This window comes from Sinohyriopsis cumingii, chromosome 6 (genome assembly GCF_028554795.1).
Source record: "Sinohyriopsis cumingii isolate HCF-2022 chromosome 6, ASM2855479v2, whole genome shotgun sequence".
NCBI lineage: Eukaryota > Metazoa > Mollusca > Bivalvia > Unionida > Unionidae > Sinohyriopsis > Sinohyriopsis cumingii.
This window is the reverse complement of record NC_142966.1, coordinates 116,115,259-116,143,032: the sequence shown is the minus strand read 5'-3', so window position 1 is coordinate 116,143,032 and position 27,774 is coordinate 116,115,259. Positions and strand designations below refer to the sequence as shown.

At 34.1% G+C, this 27,774-nt stretch overlaps 1 protein-coding gene across 2 annotated transcripts in view; it reads right to left on the bottom strand.

Moving 5' to 3' along the window:
• Positions 1-152: 152 nt before the first annotated feature.
• LOC149797793 (proton-coupled zinc antiporter SLC30A9, mitochondrial-like) overlaps positions 153-27,774 on the bottom strand; it is a 94,764-nt gene continuing 67,142 nt past the window's right edge. For both annotated transcript variants that reach the window (XM_089962764.1, XM_089962763.1), the window contains exons 15-17: positions 22,853-23,042; positions 10,979-11,092; positions 153-7,911 (exon numbers count right to left, since the gene is read on the bottom strand). In XM_089962764.1, the coding sequence (XP_089818890.1) occupies positions 7,867-7,911; positions 10,979-11,092; positions 22,853-23,042 (349 nt within the window). In that variant the 3' untranslated portion in view covers positions 153-7,866. The remainder of the gene's footprint in view (positions 7,912-10,978; positions 11,093-22,852; positions 23,043-27,774) is intronic.

Sequence of the window (27,774 nt, the reverse complement as noted above, 5' to 3'; positions counted from 1 at the left end):
GTTATTCTTTGGACCCCAAGCATCATGTTTAACGGGTTGTACCTGTACTTATCTACATCACATGCTGGCTTTATGAATAAAACTATCTACTGTCATCATATTTTGTCTATTGTAATTTTGTAGTGGCTGGAAATAATTAATACAGAAAAAAACAAAGTGTATATATTTAATTGAACAAAGAAAGCTGATCACAGAGTTTCCATCTTCTTGAAGAAACATTTACTGAAAGTAGTGATTGCATGTATCTATTAAGGCAGAACAGTGCATAGTACAAAAACATTAAAACCAGCTATTGCAAATTAATGACTTCAATCTCTTCAGCTACATTGTAAAATTAAGAATCATATGTGCTCCAGCAGTGACACTCCAACCAATATTGCTATGCATGTACAACAGTGTCAACCAAAATATCCCATTATGGAGCAGAAGTATGGGGCTACAGCTGCATTAAATTCAACAAGAGTCCCTAGCAGGAACTGATGCTCTACTGACCAAAAAGAATTGTCATTTATCCAAGTGCAGAACATGTCTTCTGTTCTTTTATTCTTTTGAACTGCTGAGTATTGAAACCATATCAAGAAATTCCAACATAACAAACTTTGTAACATATGTTCATATTTTATGTATGAATTTACAATATGTCTGCAAGTGCAGTACACATTCTTGTCAGAGCCTTTTGAACTTGTACCAGAACTGTGGATAGAAAATCAATAGGCTAGTCACAGGCAATATAAAGATATACACACATGCTTAATTTTGTTAAATATATAATAAAATAGTTAAAAAGCCAATGAACTTATGTAAGTGGCATTGTTCAAGGCACTCATTAGATAAATCCACAAATAGGGTTTTGCGTTTGTTAAAAATCCATATCTACATATTAGTGTTACTATGCTCACAAACCAGTAAAGCTGAAAACTGGAGCCAAAACCTCTGACCTTAAAATGAATGTTAAAACCAGTACAGCTGAACACTTCAGTCAAGACCTTTGACCTTGAAATGAATATTATCATGTCAACTATCAACTTGTTCACTGGAATGCAAGTAAATGCAAAGTCTGGTCAAAATCACTTGTGTATAGACAGGTCACTGTGTTCATAGCCCACTGAAGCAAATACATGCAAGTGGCAACCTTTGACTTCAACCTATGAACAATTAGGTCTAATTTTTAAAATACCTTGACAATGCATAGATGTGTTAGTGGTCAGCTCTGTATTATTTTCATTCAGAACCAATTAAAAATTGCAAGAAGTGTTTTAGTGAAAATGCAATGTTAATGCCATTATTCATTCCAAATAAGTTGTCACAGCAAAGTTTTAAAGATTGCCCCAGGGTTAAGAGATGCTGCCAGGATTTTATATTAAGTGGGGATTGTCACCGAAACATTGGGGTGGGGGAGGGAAACCATAAAGATTTGAAAAGGGGTGGGATGGGGATGGGAGAGAAATAATCGGAATTCATCATTTAACTCATTCAGCTCCAGCACCGTTTTCAGTATCTCTGCTGATATGCCTCAGAAGCACAAAGCTGTCTCTAGCTTTTCTCTTGTAAATATTTAGCAGGATTCACAAGTGCCCTTTTGTACTAACCTACATCTGCATACCAGGTATTTTGATAATCCTTCCTTGTTAACTGTTTGTATAGGTTCTTATTTTATAGGTCCATCTTGACAGTTAAATAAAAACTATATACTGCACAGTGTACATTTTTATATGAGCAACTTTTCAATTGTGCCAATTTTTGCATGGTTCATACTGGCACAAACCCTGGCAGCATCTCTGCATTTTGGAGTCCCATAAACACCATTTTCAGAACCAGCTACATATTGCTATAATAGTTTTAGAGGGAACTCTATGTCGAGAAGACCTTTCATTCAGTTCAAGCAGCCATATAAACATTTTAATGGACTGCCACCAAAGCAGCCATTTTGGAGGTCAGATTAGCTTTATTTTAATATTGGATCAGTTATATATTGCATGTAAGATGTGTTCTGTTTATTGTTTCAGTTGGTACGGACATTAATTTAGGATATGTAGCTGTTAAGAGAACTTTTCACATTCTGAAAGGTCACACTGACATCAGTTTCATTTTATGACTAGATACATACTATTTTAAAGTGTTTTTGTGAAAACCCCATTCTGATATGACCATTATGTGAAGAGTAGTGATAACAAAGATTTTCAAGGTGGTAACCACTGAATGTCTATAAGCCCATTACCTAACGAAAAGCACCCATAACAAAATATTTAAATGCCTACCAATCTGTGGCCATATTGTAGGTCTAAAGTGGCACTATTTTCATTTTGGAACAGGTACATATCGCAAGAAATCTTTTAGCTAAAACACCATGTTGCTATGAATAGCAATTTAGGATCAGCAGCAATAATAAGGTTTTCAAGATGGCTAGAATGAAACTGAAGGTCTGATTAACACTACTGTCCTTTAGGACCAACTAGAAGTTAAAAAATGTTGTACTTAAGTCCAAGGGTAAACATCATTCATGACCAACTAGACATCAACAGAACTCTTTTAGCTAAAACTCATGTCAATATGATCATCCATTCTGGATGAATATCGATAACAATATTTTCAAGATGGCTACCATGGTGGACATGTTGCATGTCAGATCAGCAGAATGTTCATTTAGGACCAACTATATATCATAATAAGTATTTAAGTGTCAGATCGGCACCATTATCATTAGGACTGAACATTACAAAAGGTCTGTTAGTGAAAACTCGATGTTGATATGACCATCTGTTAAGAAGGAATATGGAATAGTGATTAAGATTTTTATGATGGCAACCATGGTGAATATGTTGTATATCAGACTGACACCATTTTTTATGTAGGATTAACTATCTATATATCGTACTAAGTCTTTTAGTGAAAACCCAATTGTCAACATGACCACCTGTTACAGAGGAATAGCAATAAAATGATTTTCAAGATGGTCACAGTGGTGGCCACACTGGACTCATACTGGCACAATTTTCATTTAATGCCAATAAACTTCATACAGAACCTTTACATGAAGGTATCATATTGATATTACTATCGGCACAGGGGGATTTGTGATAACAAGATTTCAATATGGCCACCATGGCTGACATCCTGGATGTCAGATCAGCATGATTTTCTAACAAGACCTTCAATGGAAATTCACCCAGTATTTTAGATTTAGTGATAACAAATATCTGGTAACTGATGGATGACAAACAGACAACAGACTGGCAGCAAACAACAGGGCATTGCATAAACTCTTCTGGTCTATTACCAGTTGAGCTACAAAGGATAAATCATAGCCAAATCATCTTAAGACTTACTGAAGATAGCATTTATTATTGGTGTCTTGGCTCGATTAGGGTTCTACTGCTTTTATTTAGATATCCTACTAAAATATACAAGACCATCTAAAACTAAAACTAGTCATGCATAAATTGAAGATCAGTCTTTGGAGCTTACAATCAAGAATCTGTCAATGTCATGTACAAATCATGTTTTGCACTGCTAAAGTATAAAATGCACAGCTTGCTATACAAGTGCTTGGCGAAATTAAGTGAGCAGGATAAAAATAAATTGCAATTTATTCATAAAAGTGTCCACTAATCAACCTTTCCCAAATATCACTAAGAAGCAAGAGGCCCAAGTGTGCCCGATAATGATTACCTGGCATACATAGTGTATACATTGTTGTTGTAATGTGTTTAATGCCATTTTTTCAGCACATGATAGGCTACATATGGCTGCCTTTTTTGGCAGAGGTAGAACCTGGGAAAACACTGCAGTGAAACTCTTACCCATGGGAAGCTACTAGCAAGCCTTCTCACATACCCATGTTGACCAAACCTGAGACTCAAACCAAAATGGACAAAGGTGAGATGCCAGTGATCCGTAAAGGTGAGCACCTAAGACCACACTGAAACCAGAATCTCCCATTAGTATAAAAGGCAAATATAGTAATAAGGTATGTGCTTTGGGTTGAAAGTGGATATACGATAATTTCCAGTTATTTGGTCAAATATGACATTGTTTAATTGTGTTTCTACTCAGTGCAATTTCAGCTGAACTAGATGGTGGATTTAAATCTTTTGTACGAATGTGAAAAGTGTTCATGTTTTGATTTGATCTATGACATTTGGAAACCATACTATTGCTATGGGTGCCTGCCGAAAAACAATTTTGAGACAGCATGTCCTAACAAACGTTCTTAAGTTAGATTATGTATTGTTCATTAGTACTAGAAAAAGTCAAGAAAAGGTTCTCACCCCGTTGCTGAGGAAGCTATACCACTGCTAATGGAGCCACCCTAAACATTCTTTTGACCAAGCATTTCCTCTGGTAATTCATATAGTTGCTAAGGAAGTCACACTGTTGGTAGGAAAATAATCCTTGATAATTTGGATAAGGCATGTCTCAAAAAACACTACCACTAAGTCTGACTGAAACTGGATCAGCCACACTATTGCTAGTGGAGCCACCCAAAATAATTTTGATTGAGCATTTCCTAAAATTCATTTAAACCAATATTCAACCAACGAATATATTAAATAAGACCTATTTTCTGTCCCCTCTCCAATTGTCTTCCATTCCAAGTAAGTTGAAAAAGGTTTTCTAACTGGTTGCTAAGGAACCCACTCCTCTGCTAGGACAGCCACATCAGAAACAATTTTCATACAATCATTCCTACCAAGTTTGATCATAATTGGCTGCCATTCAGAGTTGAAAATAAGTTTTCAATATGAAAGCCACTCTCCAAATAACATAAAATATGCCCTAAAAATCACACCTTGTTTCATCAAAATGGCTTAATCTTTCTACAAAGAAATTTATAACAGGTTTTGTGGCTGGTTGTTAAGGAACCCACATCACTGCTTGTGAAGCAATCCAAGAAACAATTCTGATTTATATATCCTAAGAAACACTACAACTATAAATTTAAAAATATGAACTGGTTCAGCCATTTTAGAAAGTTGAAAAATAATTTTCCAGCTGGTTACTAAGGGAACCACAATGTTTCATGGATAGTCATTTTGTAAACTATTTTTTTATACAAAATGTCCTAACTACCATTCCTAGCAACTCTGATCACAACTGGATGAACCATTCTAAAGAAGATCAAAATTAGGTTGTCCAACTAGTTGCTATGGAAGCCACAATGCTTCTAGTGGAGACACACTTTACACAAATTAGATAAAGTATGTTCTAACAAACATTTATACTAGATTTGATCAAAACAGAAAACATTATAAGTAAGTTGAAAATAGGTTATCCCATATGGCTGCTCTGAAAGATACAAAGTTGCTGGAAGAATGATCTCAAATACAAGATCAATAAAACATATTCTAAGAACCACTTTTGCCAAGTTTGTTTGAAACTGGCCCAGCTCCTCCAGGTTGAGTTCCCCAGAAATTTTGTAATAGAGAATGTACTGAGCAACAATCCTATCAACATAGCTGCCAACCCCCGAATAAAAAAATACTGACTTCTTGTGACAAAAATACTGATTTTCAGGAACAAATACTGATTTTTAAAATTTTAATGTATATGGAACTATTTACAACATATACAACCATCAGTAAAGTAGGACAGTGCTTTACATAATTATTTAATGTCAAATATGCATGTGTTGTACCATATTCCATTCGGGTGCCCATTTAGAAGGTGCATGAGTGCAACACACTCAGACACATACTTTTTATAATAGCCTTTTCCACACCTTATTTTTTTCCAATCATTATCAATTTGAATGTATCAACTTTCACTGATGATCTCAATTCTGTGTGATTTTCTTATTTAACTGTTTTCATTCTAGCATATGAGTAATCCTTTGCGATTTTAATGTCTGGAAAATGTGTACGAAATAAATCACCAGCAACACTAGTAACCGAAAGAGGAAGGTTAATTTCCAAAAGAAATTTAATAAACTGAATTTCGATCAAATTACATCAAGGTTCTCTCTGGTATTTATATACATCGTAAGTTCAGGCTGAGTTGTGTATGATGAAGCAGCAAGCTGATGTTTATTAGCTTTATCGTACTCTTTATTTCATAGGCGCCATGATTAGAAGTTGAATATTATGAAAATGAGATACAGTGACAGCGGTAACTGTTTATGCGAAATCCAATATGGCATAATGAACCAATCATATTGTAGAACTGAATTCCTATATACATGCGATATATTTCTTTCAGAATGGAACCGAGTGCCCGTTCTAAACTGGAAATTGCAAGGAACTTTTCTAATATTTTTTTAAAAATAAAAAACGTATATTTTGCAAAAAAAACATACACCCGTATTCAGGTCCAAAATACGGGACAAATACGGAAAAAAAACGGGACAGTTGGCAGCTATGTATCAAGGTTAATTAAGACAGGCTTAGGTCATGTGGAGAGGAAGCTCAAAATAGGTTTTCTATTTTGGTTGCTACAAAGCCACAACAATGCAAGAGAGCAAAATTTTGGCACATAATGTCCTTAGAAACATATCTAAAATGTTTTACCCAAATTGGAAAAACAATGTTTGAGAAAAAGTTGAAAACAGCAATGCTGACACACAGTAGACATGGGGGCATACAGTAAGCACAGCTGGGCTATGATCAGGTAAGCTAAAAATTATACATATCTGGTCTCCTGAAAACAAATTTTTCTATTCTCTAATTATTACTCTTTTATCAAGAAAATGTTCATACAATAAACCTTTGTTTCCTTCTGGATTAGTTGTAACCACCTAAAAATTGAAATGGGCAGAAAAAAGGACAGGTATCCCACTGAAAGACTATGACTATTGCGTAAAGATTTTGTAAAAGATGAAGTATATTTCTTTTGATCCATACTGTCCTCCCTGCATATATAACTCAAATTTCTACATCTTAATTATAGATTGTTTGCAGGGCTATAAATACCTGCAAAAATAACAATCTCAATGAGCAAGAATGCCATTTTTTGCATGTCATTTGCCTTTGCTTTTCTGACTATTTTATTTGTACACTGTTTATTCAGATGATTTTTACAATAAAGAATTTATCTTATTCCCTGACCATTTATCTATCTTTGCATATAAAATACCTTTCCATTTGTATTACTCTGGTTGGTTAAAAAATATTAATGAACTAAAATATACGCTTGTGGATCACAAATGGCCCAATAACATTTACTGAAAACTAATATGGATGGGTAACACTGTATACTCCTACATTTTGTGGTGGGACATAAAACAGACGATAAAGAAGTTAGTGCGCAACAGTCTGACTTCTACATGTTTATTCTCTTTGTTTTGGCTCTTCTCTCAAGGCAATTAAATACAAGTTGTTAGTGGGAAGCTTATAAAATACCCTACTCCTGTGACACAAGTCATAAAAATAACGAATGAACAAAACCCCTGCAATGTAGGTTAATGTGACAATTTTGGTGCATCACATTGCAACTTAGGTGGAAACAGGTGACATGGTTTTAGACTTATAATCTGGACATGATCCTAAGAATTCTGAATTTAAATGCTTGTAACCTAGTCCATAGCAACCCAAATTGTTGAGTTTTATCCCAAAATACAGCCAAGCTCAATGTTTGGTCCCTTTAGATTATCAGAGTTGGAGTTATAATGTATAAACGAAGAATGGACAAAGTCAATTACATATATGTAATGCCACCTGCTTCTAGATAAAACTGTGTAAATTTTAATTTTAAATAAATGAAAAAATATAAAAGAAAGGAAAAAGTTTAGTCAAGCTCCAGTGTAGCTTCATTATATACACAAAATACATACAACAAAAATAGGCATTAAAGTAAGATAAATAATGGTTCATTTTGTCGTCTATTGCATTATCTTGTACATGCTGAGTTAGTATAGCTCATGAGATTAATATATCACAAGGCTTCAAGGTCAACATGCCTCAATTCTGGATACTTCTCCTGAAAAAGAAGGTAAGAAATTTAATCAGAAAAAGAATATATATATATATATATATATATATATATATATATATATATATATATATATATATATATATATATTGATGGGAACCAAATTTCCAGAGTAATATATCATTATGTGGAAACCTATACATACATGCTTTGTTCAGAGTGAAGGGAAAAAAAGTTTGATATGAATACTTCCAGACAATGAGGCTGAGGTGTATTCATATGCCTTATCAAATAAATTCCTTCCCACAATTCAGAACAAAACAATGCATTTTCATAGTTTTAAATTCCACTCTTTTCTCCTTTCCTGATAAGTTTTGATGGATGGTGTGAATAAAAATCAAAACAAATCAGGATTTATTTAAATTCAATTGGGAAAACTAAGAATATTGATATAAAGACAGCAGAATTAAAAACTTGTGCAAGAAATCACATTCTGGGGGGCAATAAAGAACTATGACCAAAACATTTTCATTGAATGCCACATCAGCTATCATGTAAGATTCCTTAGTATGTAATAAAACATGCAAAAATATGCAACTGTCCATCCCTAGCTCAGTGTTTACTCCTGCTTCTTTAGTTGCCTACACCTCAATGGACCAACCTTCCGATCATTTTGTGACAAATGATGTAACATCATTAGGCCAAAGGGACCTTTGAAATACATTACAACAATAAAAGTAATAACAGGAGGAAACAGAATGATATTGGACACTATCTATCTAATAATAAAAGTAAACTGATATTGGATACTATCTAATGATACTTGGAAACTGAATGATTTTGAACACTATCTAATAATAAAAGGAAACTGAACAAAATTGGACACTAATAATAAAAGGAAACTGAATGATACTGAACACTATCTAATAATACATGGAAACTGAATGATATTGGACACTTACTAATAATACATGGAAACTGAATGATATTGGACACTATCTAATAATACTTGGAAATGATGATATTGGACACTATCTAATAATACATGGAAACTGAATGATATTGGACACTAATAACAAAAGGAAACTGAATGATACTGGACACTATCTAATAATACATGGAGACTGAATGATATTGGACACTATCTAATAATATAAGGAAACTGAATGATATTGGATACTATCAAATAAAAAATGTAAACTGAATGGTATCAAACACTATCTATCACAGCAAACTCTTTAAAGTATAGCTAGTTCTGCTGTTTTTAAAATCTATGATGGGATAACTTGCATTCATAAATGAAATCAGTAAATCTTGACATGCCACAAACTGATTATGACTTACATAACCTAACATTTGAACATTTCAACAAGCTGGATTATGTTGTCAGAAAACATATGTACTCTATCTGCCAAAACTTGATATCACGTTAATTTAACTTACTTTACCAGAAAGTCTGAGAAATTTCATTCTAAAGATAAAGGAAGAATTAATATGTATAGTTCCTTGCTTTGGATCAAACAAGGCTAAGGTCTTGATGAAATAAACCTATTCACCTAATTTTATAGAAATTATGAGAAAAGCAAAGTCTCTAGGTGTAAAAAGGTAACAAGTTCTGCCAACCATGAGGTATACAATATCTTGATTATGTGCTGGTCTCACTTATTACAGAACCTGAGACAATAATACTATAAGCTCATGAATATACATATAATACTGTAAGCTCATGAATATACATATAATACTGTAAGCTCATGAATATACATATAATACTGTAAGCTCATGAATATACATATAATACTATAAGCTCATGAATATACATATAATACTATAAGCTCATGAATATACATATAATACTATAAGCTCATGAATATACATATAATACTGTAAGCTCATGAATATACATATAATACTATAAGCTCATGAATATACATATAATACTATAAGCTCATGAATATACATATAATACTATAAGCTCATGAATATACATATAATACTGTAAGCTCATGAATATACATATAATACTATAAGCTCATGAATATACATAGATCTTACACAAGACTTAAGTCATTCAACATCTAGGATCACAAATGAGTAATGATTTAATATTAAATTTATGAAACTCATTGAATAATGTCCAGCTTTTGCTTGCCAAGGCTGGATATTATTTAATTCATTTAAAAAAAAATTGGTATTAAATCATTTCCCATTCAGAACTGCTTTATGTTAATGATGTGATCTTGTATCTGATTTACTGAACTTCTCAAGATTCTATATTTCTGACCACATTTTCATCAGATTTGTTGGATGGATGAGTGGTCTTATTTTAACAATTCTGCAGTTTTGGAAACTTGGAAATCTGATTGATCCAGAATTCTATAAATGTAATGTCACTTCCCCTTTGCATTACTGTCAAGTATCCAAAACAAGAAATCAAAGATAGACATTTAGTACCAAGGCATCCTCTGTTAACCAATCCAAATAGCAGCTATTGGGACAAGAATAACTAGGATCCGAGTTGCTGTCACTCGTTGCATGGAGTAGGTGGTTGCTTCAGGCAGTACATGAGAGCCCAAGTTGCAGTCACTGTTTATGGTGATCTATGTATATGGTAGTTACAAGTAGTACACAAGGGTCTTTGTTGCAGTAACTGGTCACACTGAGTGGATGCTTGTTATATGTAGTACACAAGGGCCTGTGCTGCAGTCACTGGTCACACTGAGTGGATGCTTGTTATATGTAGTACACAAGGGCCTGTGTTGCAGTCACTGGTCACACTGAGTGGATGCTTGTTATATGTAGTACACAAGGGCCTGTGCTGCAGTCACTGGTTACACTAAGCAGATGCTTGTAATATGTAGTACACAAGGGCCTGTGTTGCAGTCACTTAGTCACACTAAGCACATGGTTGTTATATGTAGTACACAAGGGCCTGTGTTGCAGTCACTGGTCACACTAAGCAGGTGGTTGTTATAAGTTATGCAGACTTATTAGCTAGCTTAAACATTTTCCTTGCTTTCTTTATACCTTACTTTATTATTATTATTATTAATTCTTTTACAAATAAATTGGGGGAGTAAACTAACATTATATACCATGTATGTATAAACACTACCTTGAGACTCTGTTCGATTCTGTCAATCTCTGCACCCATAAGATCAATCAAAGCTTCCCCATGTTTCAAAAGAAACTTGTCCAAGTCTTCCTGTGTCTTTAGATTCTGTATCTCCTGAAAATAATAAAATCCAAGTATCTTTGGAGGGGTGATGTGGTATATTACATAATATCATCTAAATGATATAACTTCCAGATTTTTTCTTTTCTTTACCTTATCTCTCAATAAAAAATTCAAAACATTCACACAATTGTTTTTAGAGAAAACATTTTACAGTTGCCTTGAGAGACATTTTCCTCTTGAGATTTATTCTTTTTAGTCTAGAAGCACTACAACTAGTTGCTCCCCCCACCCCCTCATCGGGATGCAGAATAAGCCTAATGCTTCCACCTGTGTGTTTAGTACTCATTTATGAAAGCAAAGTTAAAACTCTGCAGATCATGGACATTTTACATAAAGAACAAAATTTTACCAAATGTTTGAAGGATTTTACCCATTTGTGCTTTTATCTTTGATCTGTATGCACATCATGTAGTTTTTGCAGATAGCTTTGACTTTCATCTTTTGTCTCATGGGGCATATTTTTGTTAGAGGAGTCTGTCTTTTGGCAAGGTACTTGCCTTTCATAATTCTTGCTACTAAGCTTTTACACAGCACTAACAAGTCAAGACTGTGCTAATAATGACACACTATGAGTAGCCATGAAACAGTCAGGGAAGGTAATCAAATTAAGGTCTAATTTGTTAATACAGATGGTTCAAAACTGGAGTCATCTTCACTAACATAATATAGCAAGTTTCTCTTCAACATTAAGTAAAATACTATATTTGAAACATACAACTTTTTATTGTAAAAAGAGAATAGACAGAACACCAGTTCCTTTGGCAAAACTGAGATCAATCAAGCTAAAAATTAACTTAAAACAACACTATTCTCAAGACACAAATAGTAGATATTTTACATTTCATCCACAGCATCCAGTCAAATTTGTAAATCTCTCCATACTTAAAATAACTGTCTTGTTCTGTGTCTGAATTTCTTGAAACTGTCAAAACTAAAGAAATCTTTTGTTTACCTTTGCCTTTATACAAGAGTTACTGCTTTGTATAGATACAAACACTTGTTCAATATTCATTAGGAAATCTTCATTTGGTTTGAATCACTCAAAATGCTGTATCCTAAATTAGGTATATTTTCTAGCAAGTTTGAAGAAAACATGATCTTTAGTAAATCTTTCAAAGAAATCACAAAGAAACCTTCCTTGACACCATTACATATGCCCACAATGTGTAATCTTTATAAACAGCGAACAATTTGCACTGCTGCATGCTAAATGCTCATGGAATACTATTGTCTCTGAATGGTTTATATGGTTAACTGTCAAAGAGGCAATTAAAAGTCAATGGCTGTCTGAGATAAACAGCCACCACTCCACTGATTATTTAAGTGACTGACGATATCTAAGGTGATTTTGTGCTTGCTATTACTTTGAGCACTGCTGTGGGAAAGTCCATGTGGCTAATTTACATAGGGAAAGTATATGACATGGAAAACCCAATTTGTTTAAAGCTTGCTAAATCAGAGATACATGATGAAGAAACAAAAGTTTAACATCACTCTTTGTTGCCTAGAACGAAAATGTTTAAGCTATCTATATTAAAGGGTATTGGCAAGTCTATGATTAAAGGTAATGTTCCTTTGAAGTTGGATTTAACTAAATACATACAATGGAACACATCATTATCTCAGTAGTTTAAATGGTGAAGCTAGCAGCATGAAGTCTGATTCATTTTTTTAGGTCAAATTGTCAAAATGTAGCTGTGATTCAGGAACGGTCGAGTCAACTGTGGAGCGAGCAAAGCCCAGCAAAACTGAATTACTGAAGTCTTGGTTGATGGATTTTGATTTTGTGAAGTTCAGCTGCAAGGATGAGCTTTGTACACTTTTCACAAACATTATTAACAATAGTCATTCTGGAGTAAAAGACATCCATCAACATAGCACTACCACCTTGTATCAGGGCTGATACATTTTGAACAATAGTACCATCAAATTTTAAATGAGTAAAAATATGAATAGTAATGACACCTGCATCACAATGAACTAGTGAGTGCAGCAAAGTCAGCACCAACAAGTTGATATTGTATTCCAGTCAAGTTGACTTTGCAGACAAAAACCTTTTTGTACTATGTTTTACTGAATGTTTGTGTAGTTCTTTATTATGTCAGTGTGCACAGATTTTAATTTCCAGTCATTTTCTACAAGTTAATATGAGAAGATAACTTATTCTCAATCCTGCTTTCTGGGGTCAAACACACTGATCCCCCTTCCCCAACCTTTGACCTCTAAACTCATTTTGAGTCTTGAAAGCCTTTCAACGCTATCAGAAAGGATGGTAGGTATGATGATCCATAGAGGAGGCCAAAATATGCCCCTCTTGCAGATCATCCACAAAGGCAATCTAAGCACACCTCTCTCTTGATAAGTCATATACATGGGGGTCTAAAAACATAGACGAGGGTCTCCAAAAACTATGAATGTGATGCCATCCATGCTGGACATCAAGAAAGCAACAGTTTTAAAGTGAGGGGACCTAACCTAAAGTTGTTTAATTATATCACTTACATTATATATATATATATATATATATATATATATATATATATATATATATATATATATATGTATGTGTGTGTGTGTGTGTGTGTGTGTTGTGATGTGATTTGGATTTTTAACTTAGCTTTAACAATTTTTCAGTCGTATCGCTATGATGTCTGCAATGTGGCAGTCTATAGTGATGTCTAGCACTGGGGAATTGTGCCGCAGACATGTAGCATGATCTCCCACTCAGTCACATTATCCTGATACCAGGCCAACCAGACCTAACACTAACCTCTTAATACTAAGCGCCAAGCGAGGCAGCTGTTAGTACCATTTTTGTAAGTCTTTGGTATAACTCGGTCAGGGGTCAAACCCACGACCTCCTGCATCCGAGGCGGACACTCTAACCACTAGGCCACTGGAGCGGTTATATATATATATATATATATATATATATATATATATATATATATATATGTTTTCAACTGATCAATTAAAATAATTTAACCTGACACAAAACCATGACTGCTAGCTCATGTGCAAGTAGAATTTGTATGCCTTTTATCTTTCTTTTATTGATCAACTTTTTGTTTGATAATGTTACTGAGAATTTTCTTTAGAAAGAAAATTGAACAAAATATATGACTTCTTATTAAACAATGAGAATTTCATTATGTTGATTCAAATTTCCAAGAACTAACCATAGTTTTTGATGATAAAACAAGTGAATCTTGATCTATCAAAGTTTCACCTGCTAGTTGTAATAATATTTTTCTTTATTTCCAATAAACTGGGCCTAATTTCTTTTGATATTTTCCTGTAAAACAAACCTGATCCATGTCCAACCCTTCGTTATAAGTGGGTCTGCAAGTCATCGGGCATGAATTATTGAGTGAGTGGAGCATCAAGTTTGGTAAATCTGTCCATTCAGCAATTTATGAGAAGAGTTGAGGACAGACAGAATGCAGAATTACAATATTCCCAGTTTTAAGCACTGGACAAACCTTACAGACTCCAACCAGGTATTTTACCAGGTCTTCAAAAATAACAAATTGTGAAAACTATGCATGATTAAGTTAAATTGTCTTAGATACCACAGAAAAGAATACACATAACTAGGATAGGAAGTACTTTATTTTGTTCAAGTTTTTGAACACTAATAAAAAAAAAAGCAATATCTTAAGTAAAAATGGCAAATCTGCATATCTTTAAGAGTTGGGTAACGAATTTTAAAAAATCATTATTAGCCTATTTGTCTTTATAGATATAAGAAAAGCAGCCATATATATATTAGAGCCATGCTGTGTGTGCTTTCCACAAGAACGGCCATGTTAGTTTGCCAATTTCCGCGGTATGGGTCATTAATAATTACTAAAATCTACAGAACAAATGCATTCAGATTTCATCACTGTCCAAGATAAAGAAATGAAATAAGTAAGATTTATGAATGAATTAAGATTCTGAAGAAATTGGAAACAGAAACATGAGTCCCTTGAGGGGACTGACTATATATTTACCAAAAATAATTGTCAAGAATCCAAGATAAAACCATTTCTTCTTATTAACTACGGAATGCTGAAGAACCACCAACCCATGTGAAGCAAGTAGAAAGCTTGTTCGCATATCCATGCTGGCTGAGCCTGAGAACTGAACCCATGTGTTACCTGTAAAGGTAAATGCCTTTAACCACTCGGCCACACAAGGCCTGCATTCAGGTGAGAAAATGATATTATGATTTTAAAGATGGCGATCATAGCAAGACATAAACTCAGCACCATTTTCATTGAGGACCAGCCAGACATTATAAGATGTCCTCTGGTGAAAACACCATGTTGATATGACACCTGTTTAGTGATAATTTTTCGAGATGAGCATTAAAGTTACCATATTGGATGTGCAAGTGGCAACATTTTCATTTGGGTCTAATTAGACCTTATTGTGAATGTGTGTGCATGTAAAGTTTCATGGCAATCCTCCAAGTGGTTCAGGAGAAATTGCGATATCAAACTTGCATAAAAGTACAACATACAAGACACTATCCCATAAGACAAATACATGTATGATGGTCAATCAAACCTAGATACATGTGTTGTACACAAACTTAGGAAGGCTTATTAGTACATGCTCATTGTTGCTCTGTTAACTTTACACTGTCAGAATCATTCAGTGTTGTTTCTATACTACACTGCTTTATACTGAATGACATGTGCCTAAAAATACTATTAGGAACTACTTTGTAAACAAACTTTGTACACTCGTGAAGTAGACACTCTAAGTTTTGGTTGATAGATTTGTTTGTGAAGGAACTAAACAACCTGTTTCATCCATTTGAATGTAGAGATGATAAAGTTAACTATGTGGACAAATTCACTGAGTAACAAACAAAACTTTCAAACAATGAAACAGATAAACATGATATTTAACAGATAAATGTGATATTTACAATGTCAACAACAAAAGTGAGAGCAGTAACTGAAAATACCATTTTGATCAATGAAACAGTTACAGTGTGACCCCCCTATAGCATGCTACATTATAACATGAATTCGGATATAACACGTTTGTGGTGTGGCTCCTGAAATTTCATGTATTTTTCTCATACATGAAAAACAAAATCTTTCTTAACAGTATGAAAAAAGTAAAAAGATTTTTTATCATTTTGGGAAAAAATCGCGTATGAATATAACAAGATGATGATGTCATGGCTCCTGAAATTTTATATGTATTTTTCTCATACATAAAAAAGTAGTTTTTCTTCTTAAAAATATGACATTGTCCGCTGTTTAAACTTTTATATACAACCATTGGTTTGGAGTGGAGAAATTCAGAGGCCCCATGAAAGGAAGCTGCAAACTGGATATAAAATGTGCTGAAATTTATCTATTGTTACATAAACAAATTCTTTGTCCATATTGACAATCCTTCTAAACAGTGCACTATTATATCATAATCTGCTTATCTTGACATGTAGCATGAGTACAGTATGTTGTGAGATTGCCCCTTTTTTGTTGTTGACATTTCTGGTGATGGAGATCAACTGGACAAGGTATTATCTCGTAATCTATCTTTCATCAGATTTTCGGTCACTTGCTAGTAATTAACATATTTACAAAGACTGATATTTGTACGTGGATGGTAAGTAAAATTCCTCTTCTTTTCACTCAGAATTAAGTCATTCAGAACACTCACATTTTCTGTAATAATCCCTGTCATCAGACCAGAACACCTGTGTCTCTATCGCCTGTTGACCATTGTTAAATTTCTTACGCAAGCATGGAAGGCAGCATCAAGCTGCTACCACAAATGTAAAATAAAAAATATTATTAAAAAAAAACCATCTTACTTATTGGTTTATTTAATAGGCAGGCAGGTACAGTACATAGACTAGTCTAAATGATGGCTAGTTCCTTTTTAAAAATGTACCCAGATAAAATAGTTTGCTGAAATTTCAAAGGAAACAGATTACCTTTGAAGCACCGACTGTTATTTTTTAAAAATCAGTCTCAATCATGCAATACAATTATTTGATGTTGCCATCACAATAAGAAATAGGCATTTGTTCGGTTCTCCAAAGCTGGCTTTTAGCGGTGACTTAAACAACATATGCACCCTTCATCAAAGAAAGCCAACTACAATCTTCAATAAAAACAAAGAACTTTTCTTCAAAGAAAGTCAATACCAAACTTAAATATTGTGCCATGACAGTTTCCTTTTTGCTGGGAAAAAGTTTATGCCTACAAACGCTGCCAACGGTGGCTTAAAATGCAAACTAACCTTTACCGACTTGGGATGTACTGAAATGTAAATATGCTTCGTCATTTTTTACGTGACTGTGTCATGTTTTTCCACTGAATTCAGACCAATATGACCTGTGACAAAATTATTGAATATTTTAAATGTGTGTGTGCGTATTATTGATGGAATCACTTGTATTGGGGATTCATTGTATATGATGAGATTCGAGGGTGAGTACATGGTGCTTATACTCTATTCATGTTATACATTAGACATGTATATATAAACAGTATTAAAGTATATGTACCAATTTGTGGTTCTCTAAATAAAGCAAACTATTATATATGCCTTAAGTTCTCTGTTTTAGATACAAGTGTATTTCTCATTTAATATCAATTTAAGATGGTAACTGTGCCAATGAAAAACGTGTTTTACCGCCCACATTTATTACCTACCCACCCCACCCCACCCGCAGTTTTTTGGGGTACATGCATAATTTTCTTCAGCTAACTGACCTGGTTGCTTATAACATAGTTCGGTCTGTAACACAGTCGGGTTCTATGGCTCCCAACTACCATGTTATAGCGGGGCTCACACTGTATTTAGGAGAAATATTTGTACAAACTTTTTACAAACAAAATGGTTCAGACTATGACCAGTGCTCTCTAGGGTCTATAAAAATAGCATAGAAAAGAACATTGAGGCCAAGGGCTATTGTACATCTGCCAGAGATATACCATTTTGCAAGTCAGTCAAAACACCAAATTTGAGAAAAAAAATACAATTGAAGGTTTTGGTAAGAAACTAAGAGCATCAGAGCCAATAAGCCAAGATGAAGAAAAACTATTATATCAGCTGGCTTGATGGACTGTCATACAACAGCTGTTTTGCAATTTTCCCAATTAAACTATTTTGATACAATGTTAGGATAGCAATACAAGACATTCATTCTAAAAGACAATTCATAGCTGGGGTCCCTTCAAAAGCGAGATGCAAGTGACAGGGCATAAACATGTTTTCTATGGCTGATAATAAGAATGGCAATAAATATAGTTACATTTATACATCCTGAATTTCTTCAAAATGTACTTTATTAGTTCTGCAAATCCAAAACACATTACCCATGTCATGGAAAACCGGATACACACCAAAATTGTACTGTAGTTTTGACTATATTTCCAACTGAAATCTTATTCTCCTTATTGCACTGATTTGACCCAATATATCCAGTCCATCATAAGCAGAAAAGCAGACCAACTGAAAATGTTTTTTTTCTTTCAATGTGCATTCATTCAAAATGTAACTTTAAATTTCAATGCAGTATTACTCAGAAAATATTTGTTCATATTTTTCCATACAAATGCAGTAACCTATAAATATCACAACTAAACTCAGCATGGAGTCAGAATATGTTACGGTTCTAAAATAAACATGAACTATTGTCACTTTCTTATTTTCTATTTTATTCTTTGTTTTCTAAGGTCACTTGCTGATCAAATAAAGAACTTGGTTACTTAGTCCCAGGATAATAACTATCCCTAGTCTACATACATGACACTGGCAACAAAGTTTGTTTGCTTTGTTTCAAATTGCTTTGAATTTATCAATCCATACTGACTCTTTAACATATCTAATGAGATCAAATATGAGACTGTGGCTGCTAATAACAACAGAGATATTGCTGTGTTCTCTTAACAAAAACCATGCTGTTCACACCTAATTAACAGATTTAAATGCTAGACCTGAACACTCTGCTAGTTTGGAAGGTAAAATAAAATCAGCACAATAATGAATCATCTGAAATCTGATTTATATTATTGTGCACAAACTGTCATGAACTTATTTCATTCACATGACTGGCTTCACTTTTCGACGGAAACACTATCTTGAACTTGTTTCATCCAAATGAAGGGCTTCACATTCAGAAAAAAACAATATCTTGAACTTGTTTCATCCCCATGATGGGCTTCACTTTTGGACAGAAACAATATCATGAGGTAGCCTGCACAAAATGGTGATCAAAGAAAAATTATCCATGTGGTTACTCTTTATGGCAACTGGGACAGATGATTTTAAGTTCTTCTAATTATTGAAAATGTTATAATTATATTACATATTTCTTGCTGAGAAAGTGCAAGTATTTTCTAAGATATATAGGTAACTTTTTCATGATGGGCTGAAACAAATTTTGTCTGTTTAATTACCAACAGAAAGGCTCATATAACTGCTTATAATTTTACCCAAAAGTAATATATCTACTAACTTTATATTTTTTTATGTGTATTTATTGGTAAATAAACAATGATGCATGCAAAGTATCTTCTCAGATATATAGGTACCTTTTTCATGATAGATTGATGCAAATTTTGTCCCTTTTTAATTACCAACAAACAATTGCTGATAAATTGCCTGAAAGTAATACATGTAATATCTGGTTATGTTCTTTTATGTATATTTACTTGTAAATAAACAATGATGCAAGTTTAAGTAACTACTGGAAATCACTGAGAATTTTGCTTAAAAACAAGACACCAACTCCTCTTAAATTGTGTCTGAAAATATAAGTTCAAGAAATAAAATGCTATCTGAAAAATATATTATTTTGACAATTAATTGTTAGTGTCCAAAGACAAATAGGTTCAAAAACATTCAGAAAATATGGCAGTGGTGCAATATGCTGTAAAATTATTTTGATCAATTCCTGAAATTCAGCACACACATTGAAACAACCATAAACTGGACAATGACAGGACCAAAACACTTTGATGTTTGAAAGACATGCCCCTGTGTAGTTACAATTTAGTAGTATTAAAATGGTTTTACTGGGACAAAAAGGATGGCCTGTCAGCAGAGGAGACCAAATCATAGGTAAGTTTGTGTGCAGAGGAGACCTGGTTACAAAGGGACCTGTCTGCAAGGAATACTGGATTATGGAAGGTCATGTTGGCTGAGAAGACTGGGTTACAAATGAACCAGATAATAGAGGGGCCTGTCTGCAGATTAGATTGGATTACAGACGGGTCTGTTTGCCAGAGACCAAGTTACATAGAATGACAGGGTTTCATCTAGGATTTGGTACACATGGGTATCTGCCACCAATAGATCTTTAAAAAGGGGGGGGGCCAACATAATGGTGGGCCTCCAATATGATGTAAAAACTAAAACTTAAATACATTCAAACAGAGCAGTAGCAAGTGTAAGAGTATTATAAATATCACATGTTCTCTATATTACTGTATAACACTTAATGCATATCATGTGTTCTGTATAACACTTAATGCATATCATGTGTTCTGTATATGACTGTATTAACATCAAATAGATATCATTTGTTCCAAATATTAGTGTATAAAATAAAATACATATCATGTGTTCTGTATATTTTTGTATAACACTTAATGCATATCATGTGTTCTGTATATTACTGTATAACACTTAATGCATATCATGTGTTCTGTATATTACTGTATAACACTTAATGCATATCATGTGTTCTGTATACTACTGTATAGCACTTAATGCATATCATGTGTTCTGTATATTACTGTATGACACAATCTTATATCTTACATATAAAGTCAAAGTAGTTTTGGGGGTTGTCATATGATGACTGCCATACATGTAGTTTTAACATTTTTACTTAGTTTTAGATCCTGAATCTCCTGTTTAAAAGTTCAATGTATCTGTTAGAGGATGATGTCCTAAAATTAGTATTTCCAAGTGTGAAGGAATATACTTTGCTAGTTTTTACACACTAACAGCAAGCAAATCATCTCTTTTTTTCTTCATTTGTTTAAAGCCATGGTAGATTTTCTCCCTGTATCAACTGAAGGAACTTTTTCCCCTTAAAATTGGATGGACCCTCAGTTTCAGCACCACCATCTTTAGGCACATCATCACTAGCATTGTCTGATACATGATTAGCCTGAGGATTTGTATGTTCATTGTCACTGTGCATATTGACAGAAACGCTTGCACTCAGGCTGTTATTATCACTGACAATCTCGTGACCATGGCCAAAGGTCAAATGTATAAGCAAAAGTGCTGCAGAATGACTCAGCTTTGTTTCATAATGAGACAATCCATGTATGAACAGAATCCATCGAGGAGTTTAGAAAAAAAATATGTTAAGACTGACAATGACCCCAAAGTCATATGAGCAGCTACTGTATACCACAGAATGAACTGTCATTGCTTTATAAAAATTCATCATCAATAAGAACAGAATCTACTGAGGTCTTTTGGAAATATAAGTCAATGAAAACTGTAACCCAAAATTAACATAACTGTTGACACTGATATGACAACCACCACTAACACCAGCAGCAAAGTAATTGCAAAGTCTTTCCCATTTATGTTCTCGAATAAATCAAAAGTAGTCATCAGGTGATGTCACACACAATGCCATTTGGACAACCCTGTCAGTATTCATCAGGTGATGTCACATACAATGCCATTTGGACAACCCTTTCAGTATTCATCAGGTGATGTCACACACAATGCTGTTTGGACAACCCTGTCAGTAGTCATCAGGTGATGTCACACACAATGCCATTTGGACAACCCTGTCAGTAGTCATCAGGTGATGTCACATACAATGCCATTTGAACAACCCTGTCAGGATTCATAAATGTTTATGTGAAAAAATAATTATAGGAGAATTCATGTACAATTCAAGGACATAAGCCAGATTATCAAGGAGTAACATAAATCATAATATAAGCCAAAATGCTGCTAAAATAAGTAAAGTTTAAAAAATAAAAAAAATAAAAGTACTTGAAAGCAAGCTGTATTTTCTGCTAATTCAATGGAACTACAAACCATAACAATATTACTAGTATTGCAATTCAAACTGACATGGTGTAAAACTAATCTTGCATGGAAAGTAGCAAACTTTGTTAGCACTTAAGTCATGTTTTCAAAACCAATTTCTGTTCTCTATTCCTTCCTTTCAAGCCATGTTTAATGAAAGCAACAAGAACACTGTTTATAGTGATGGCTTATGATCAATCAGTTGCTTTGTTTTACCTGCTTACCCTTTTACAAATTACTGATTAACATGAAGTATACCCTTAATAAAGTAAACAGAATGAACACCTAGAATGCATATGTATAAGGAAGACCACTTGCATGCAATTAGCATATGACAAGCTCATTTGCTGGCCACTAAAAGCTTTGAACTCCAATTTTTTCCACAAAATATGAATAAAGCAAAAACAGTGCATTAACATATGGTTCAAATATTTTAATTTGCTATCATTTTCACAAAATTCAAGTATACTCAAGGACACAGTCAAAATCTGGTCATAATTCAAGGACATGAAAAAGGATTTTAAGACATAAGCACCTTCAAGGATGTTCAAGGTACATAAAAACCCTGCCTGTCGTTTTGTGTTTATCATTCCTTGTTAAACTTTATTTATTTTAAACTTAATTCATTTATTCATATGTGCTGGAGCTGGGGATCAAATGTATGACCTTGAGGTCCCTAGTTAGTGTGTTTCCAATGCACTTGTGTGACCAATGATTATTCCTTACCTTTAACATTTGTTCTTTATCTTGTAATTCTAAGTAGACACGAGTCAATTCCTTTCCATCAAAATCAATCTCAGCCTTGAATCTAATTTCTCCTCCCATCTCTGTAGCTTTGACATCATGCAGTGACCTGATAATACGGTCTGACTCCAAATGTTGCCTTATATCTACTAGCTGCTCAATGGGAATGGACCTACAAAGAAATAGTATCAATATTTAGGTTTAAGAATACATGAATTCCAAAGGATGCTACATTATACTTTGTCCAACAATATACAATGCAACTACAGAAAATGTCCTCACTGAAAAAGTAATGTCTCATTTCCCTCCTCTCTAGCTTTTGCACAAGAAACCATGTTAAAAGCAAAGAATAACCAAATCAATAAAATAAAATAAATTTACAGGTCACAGTAACCACTTTTAAGGTTGGGAATGTTTCATTCACCAATAAACATCTACACATGGCAAGAAATTGCATGACCCTGCATTAACAGGTTCACAGGAAACTGACTGAAACACAAAACATAAGCAAAATGAAGGATAAAATATAGAACACAGTGACCAATTTTTGATTGATGAGTACTCTACTCACCAGGATAACTGAACTCAAAAGCTTGCATGGTCCTGTATCCAACAGTGCACAAGATTTGACTTTAACACACAAAATTAATAAATGCCATTGAGATTGAAATATGTGTGATTCTGACTTAAATTTCATGGAAGGGTATGCACTCACCAAGTGGAATCCACATACAAAGTTCTATGACACTAGAGACAAAAGTGCAAGAGTGACTGACCTCAATGTAAAATTTGACCACAGAATAACTAATGAACAGATAAGGCAGTGACGAACACAATACTATTTTTCATATGCTTGGAAGGCTGCATGTGAAGCAATGCATCTTTTCCATATGTTTAAAAGCCACATGTCACACAATACATCCTTTCCATATGCTTGGCAGGCTGCATGTAATACAATACTTCCTTTCCATATGCTTGGCAGGCTGCATGTAACACAATACATCCTTTCCATATGCTTGGCAGGCTGCATGTAATACAATACTTCCTTTCCATATGCTTGGCAGGCTGCATGTAATACAATACATCCTTTCCATATGCTTGGAAGGCCGCATGTGACACAATACTTCCTTTCCATATGCTTGGCAGGCTGCATGTGACACAATACATCCTTTCCGTATCTTTGGTAGGCTGCATGTAAAACAATACTCTTTTCATTTGCTTGGCAGGCTGCATGTAACACAATACATCCTTTCCATATGCTTGGCAGGCTGCATGTAACACAATACATCCTTTCCATTGCTTGGCAGACTGCATGTAACACAATACATCCTTTCCATATGCTTGGAAGGTCCGCATGTGACACAATACTTCCTTTCCATATGCTTGGCAAGCTGCATGTGACACAATACATCCTTTCCGTATCTTTGGTAGGCTGCATGTAAAACAATACTCTTTTCATTTGCTTGGCAGGCTGCATGTAAAACAATACATCCTTTCCATATGCTTGGCAGGCTGCATGTAAGACAATACATCCTTTCCATATGCTTGGCAGGCTGCATGTAACACAATACATCCTTTCCATATGCTTGGCAGGCTGCATGTAACACAATACATCCTTTCCATATGCTTGGCAGGCTGCATGTAACACAATACATCCTTTTCATATGCTTGGCAGGCTGCATGTAAAACAATACTCTTTTCCATATGCTTGGCAGGCTGCATGTAAAACAATACTCTTTTCCATATGCTTGGCAGGCTGCATGTAAGACAATACATCCTTGCCATATGCATGGCGAATAAACAAACCTAAATTAGTTACAAGAGCAGGATAAGGAGGTTTCTATGATGTGCTGTATATACTCAATCAGGTAAAACTGCAAACTGCATAATGTGACAGAAGATCTGGGTCTATGCAGTTTGTTGGGATAATCAGAAGAGAAAACAACATTACTAGCTAAATAGGGCTTATTTCAAAGGAAAGAGAGGGTTTTTCACATCAAGTGATTACTAAGCTTGCACAGGTATGTGAGGTCTGTTCCATTTATACATACATGATACCCAGGGAAGGCATTTAAAAAATATATATGCCAGGGTACTCTGATTTCACACAGTTCATATTAAATTGATAAAAAACTTCTAAATTGCATCTATGGGTGAGTATCCCACATTAAAAGTGCCTTTGCTGGAACAGCCCTAACTGACCAATCAGCTGCCTATTTACAAGAATGTTCACCTTCGCAGTTGCAGAAAAAAACCAGCATACTTAAGCCGAATCATGACAAGCCACGGGTGATAAACTGTTATAATCCTTTATCACCAATGGTTGCCAGTGCTTAGATTTCATAAATTTTCATCAGCAGGCATATACAAAATTACATCATCAATAAAAAAATGTAACAATCTGCTACTCATCAATGAAAATGCCTGTTTTATTGATCAGTAAATGACAGTTTGGAAGATAAACTTTAATTGGCTCATTCAGAAAGCATGAAAGGTCACAATTACTCACACTTGCAGTGATTGGTTAATTAAGTTTGTGCATATTCATGAAAGAAATCTCCACATAGGTTGCTGCAGGTGATAAAGGAGCATACTGGATTATCACCGATGGTATGCGACGATGACTTAATTCTACTTTTATATCCCAACCCCATTTTTAATACCAATGTCTGTGGATATAACAACAAATTACAATACTATCTGAAAAGTCATACTCGAGAAAAGTCAAGGATGATGAATAAACCTAGGCAAAGTTTTAAATCTGATATTATTTCTTCATAAGCATTATTATAAGATGGACAAAGTTACAATGAAGTTTATGATTTGCAAAAAAAGTAAATATTCTTGCAGCTATTTAAGGTTGAAATAATATGACCTTGCTAATGAGTTTAATGCTTATTTTGAATCTTTGGACATCATATCTCGTCTGTCAATCAATTCTGACATTATGCAAAACTAAAATTAAATGTTTTACAGCTAACCTGACTGACGTACAATCAAGGTGACTGCAAGTTTCTCTAAGTACCTTACACAGAATCAATTTCAATATGGTCATGGCTTGATAAAGTGTGTTATTCATCATATAATACCTATATTATTAAACTAATAAAACAATTGCAAATCTTGACATTTTACACTATAACAACACATCATGACACCTTGTAATGCAATGTAATAATGTCTCAGACATGTGAATGTACTGTATATACTTGCTTATAAGTCAAGTCAAACTACAAACTGCACAGACTCAGATCAGATGTTACATAATGCAGTGGCAGATCTGACCCAACATAGTTAGATAAGAGTCATCAGTAGAACAAACAACATCAACCCTGGTCTGCTGGCACACTATATGATGACAGATCAGGGTTTATGCACTTGTATTCAACTCACATGCAAGTAAACATATTGCAGACCTACCTGTTTGTCTTGATATCTCAGGCCTAAGGTAACATTGTCAACATATGTGGATATTGCGATAAATGTTGGGGCAAGTGAAATTTGTCAACCAGATCATGACCTGTTATCAGTGAGTAGGATTTACATTTAAATAAACAATGTCAAGTTTTATTCAGTGAAGACAACCAATAGGAAATACACTTGTATATTGACAACTTACATTTGTGTTACCTTTGCGCAATAAAATCCATAATGATCTCAGGGCAGTTCCATTAAAACATACACGGACCCCACGGAAGGCACTTTTAAAGTAAGGTACTCACCAATAGATGCAATTTAGAATTTTCTTGTCATTTTAATATAAACTCTATGAAACTAAGCTACTCTGGCATATATTTGTTAAAATCTGCCTTCCCTGGGTACCACGGATGTTTAAATGGAACAGCCCTAAGTACACGTAAATAAATCCATGAATTTATTATAGTTACCATTTTAGAAAATTCATGTTTGGGTCACATAATATTAGGAAACATATGTATGAAAAATGGTAGTCCTCGTTTGATCCATATTCCATTGTCAACCAACATGTGTGACTAGACAATTCATTAGGATATTCATTGTGCCAGTGGCACATGCCTGTATAGATGTTATTTACATGCTAATTGGTCTAGAATTTTTAATCTGACTGAGCCAACAGACATAATTATATTCCGGATCAGGCTATTCATATTGAAACGACAACCTGTCTGCAAGTTCTGAATTGTCTCCAAAAGTAAAAAAGTCTTCAGCACAGTGTAAGCATAAATAAAAGTTACTTTCCTTGCTGAAAAGGAAACTTTCACAGCAAAATAAACATATTCCAATCACCAATCACTTTGGAAAATGCAATAACAGTTCAGATTTCATTGCTTTTCAAGTTTGGTGATGACTTATTTGATGAAGAGTGCATTCATTTTTATTTAAAGACTGTAGCTCGCTTGCTTTGATGAAGAGTGTGTTAGCTTTTATTAAAGACTAGCTGGCTTGCTTTGATGAGGAGTGTGTTAGTTTTTATTATAGATTGTTGCTGGCTTGCTCTGATGAAGAGTGTGTAAGTTTTTATTAAAGACTATCTGGCTTGCTTTAATGAAGTGTGTATTAATTTTTATTATAGATCACTGCTGGCTTGCTCTAATGAAGAGTGTATTAGTTTTTATTATAAATTGTAGCTGACTTGCTTTGATGAAGAGTGTGTTAGTTTTTATTAAAGACTAGCTGGTTTGCTTTAATCAAGAGTGTTTTAGTTTTTATTATAGACTAGCTAGCTTGCTTTAATGAAGAGTACATTAGTTTTTATTACAGACTGTAGCTGGAATGCTTTAATGAAGAGTGTGTTAGTTTTTATTATAGATTGTAGCTGGCTTGCTTTGATGAAGAGTGTGTTCGTTTTTATTAAAGATTAGCTGGCTTGCTTTGATGAAGAGTGTGTTAGTTTTTATTATAGATTATAGCTGGCTTGCTTTGAT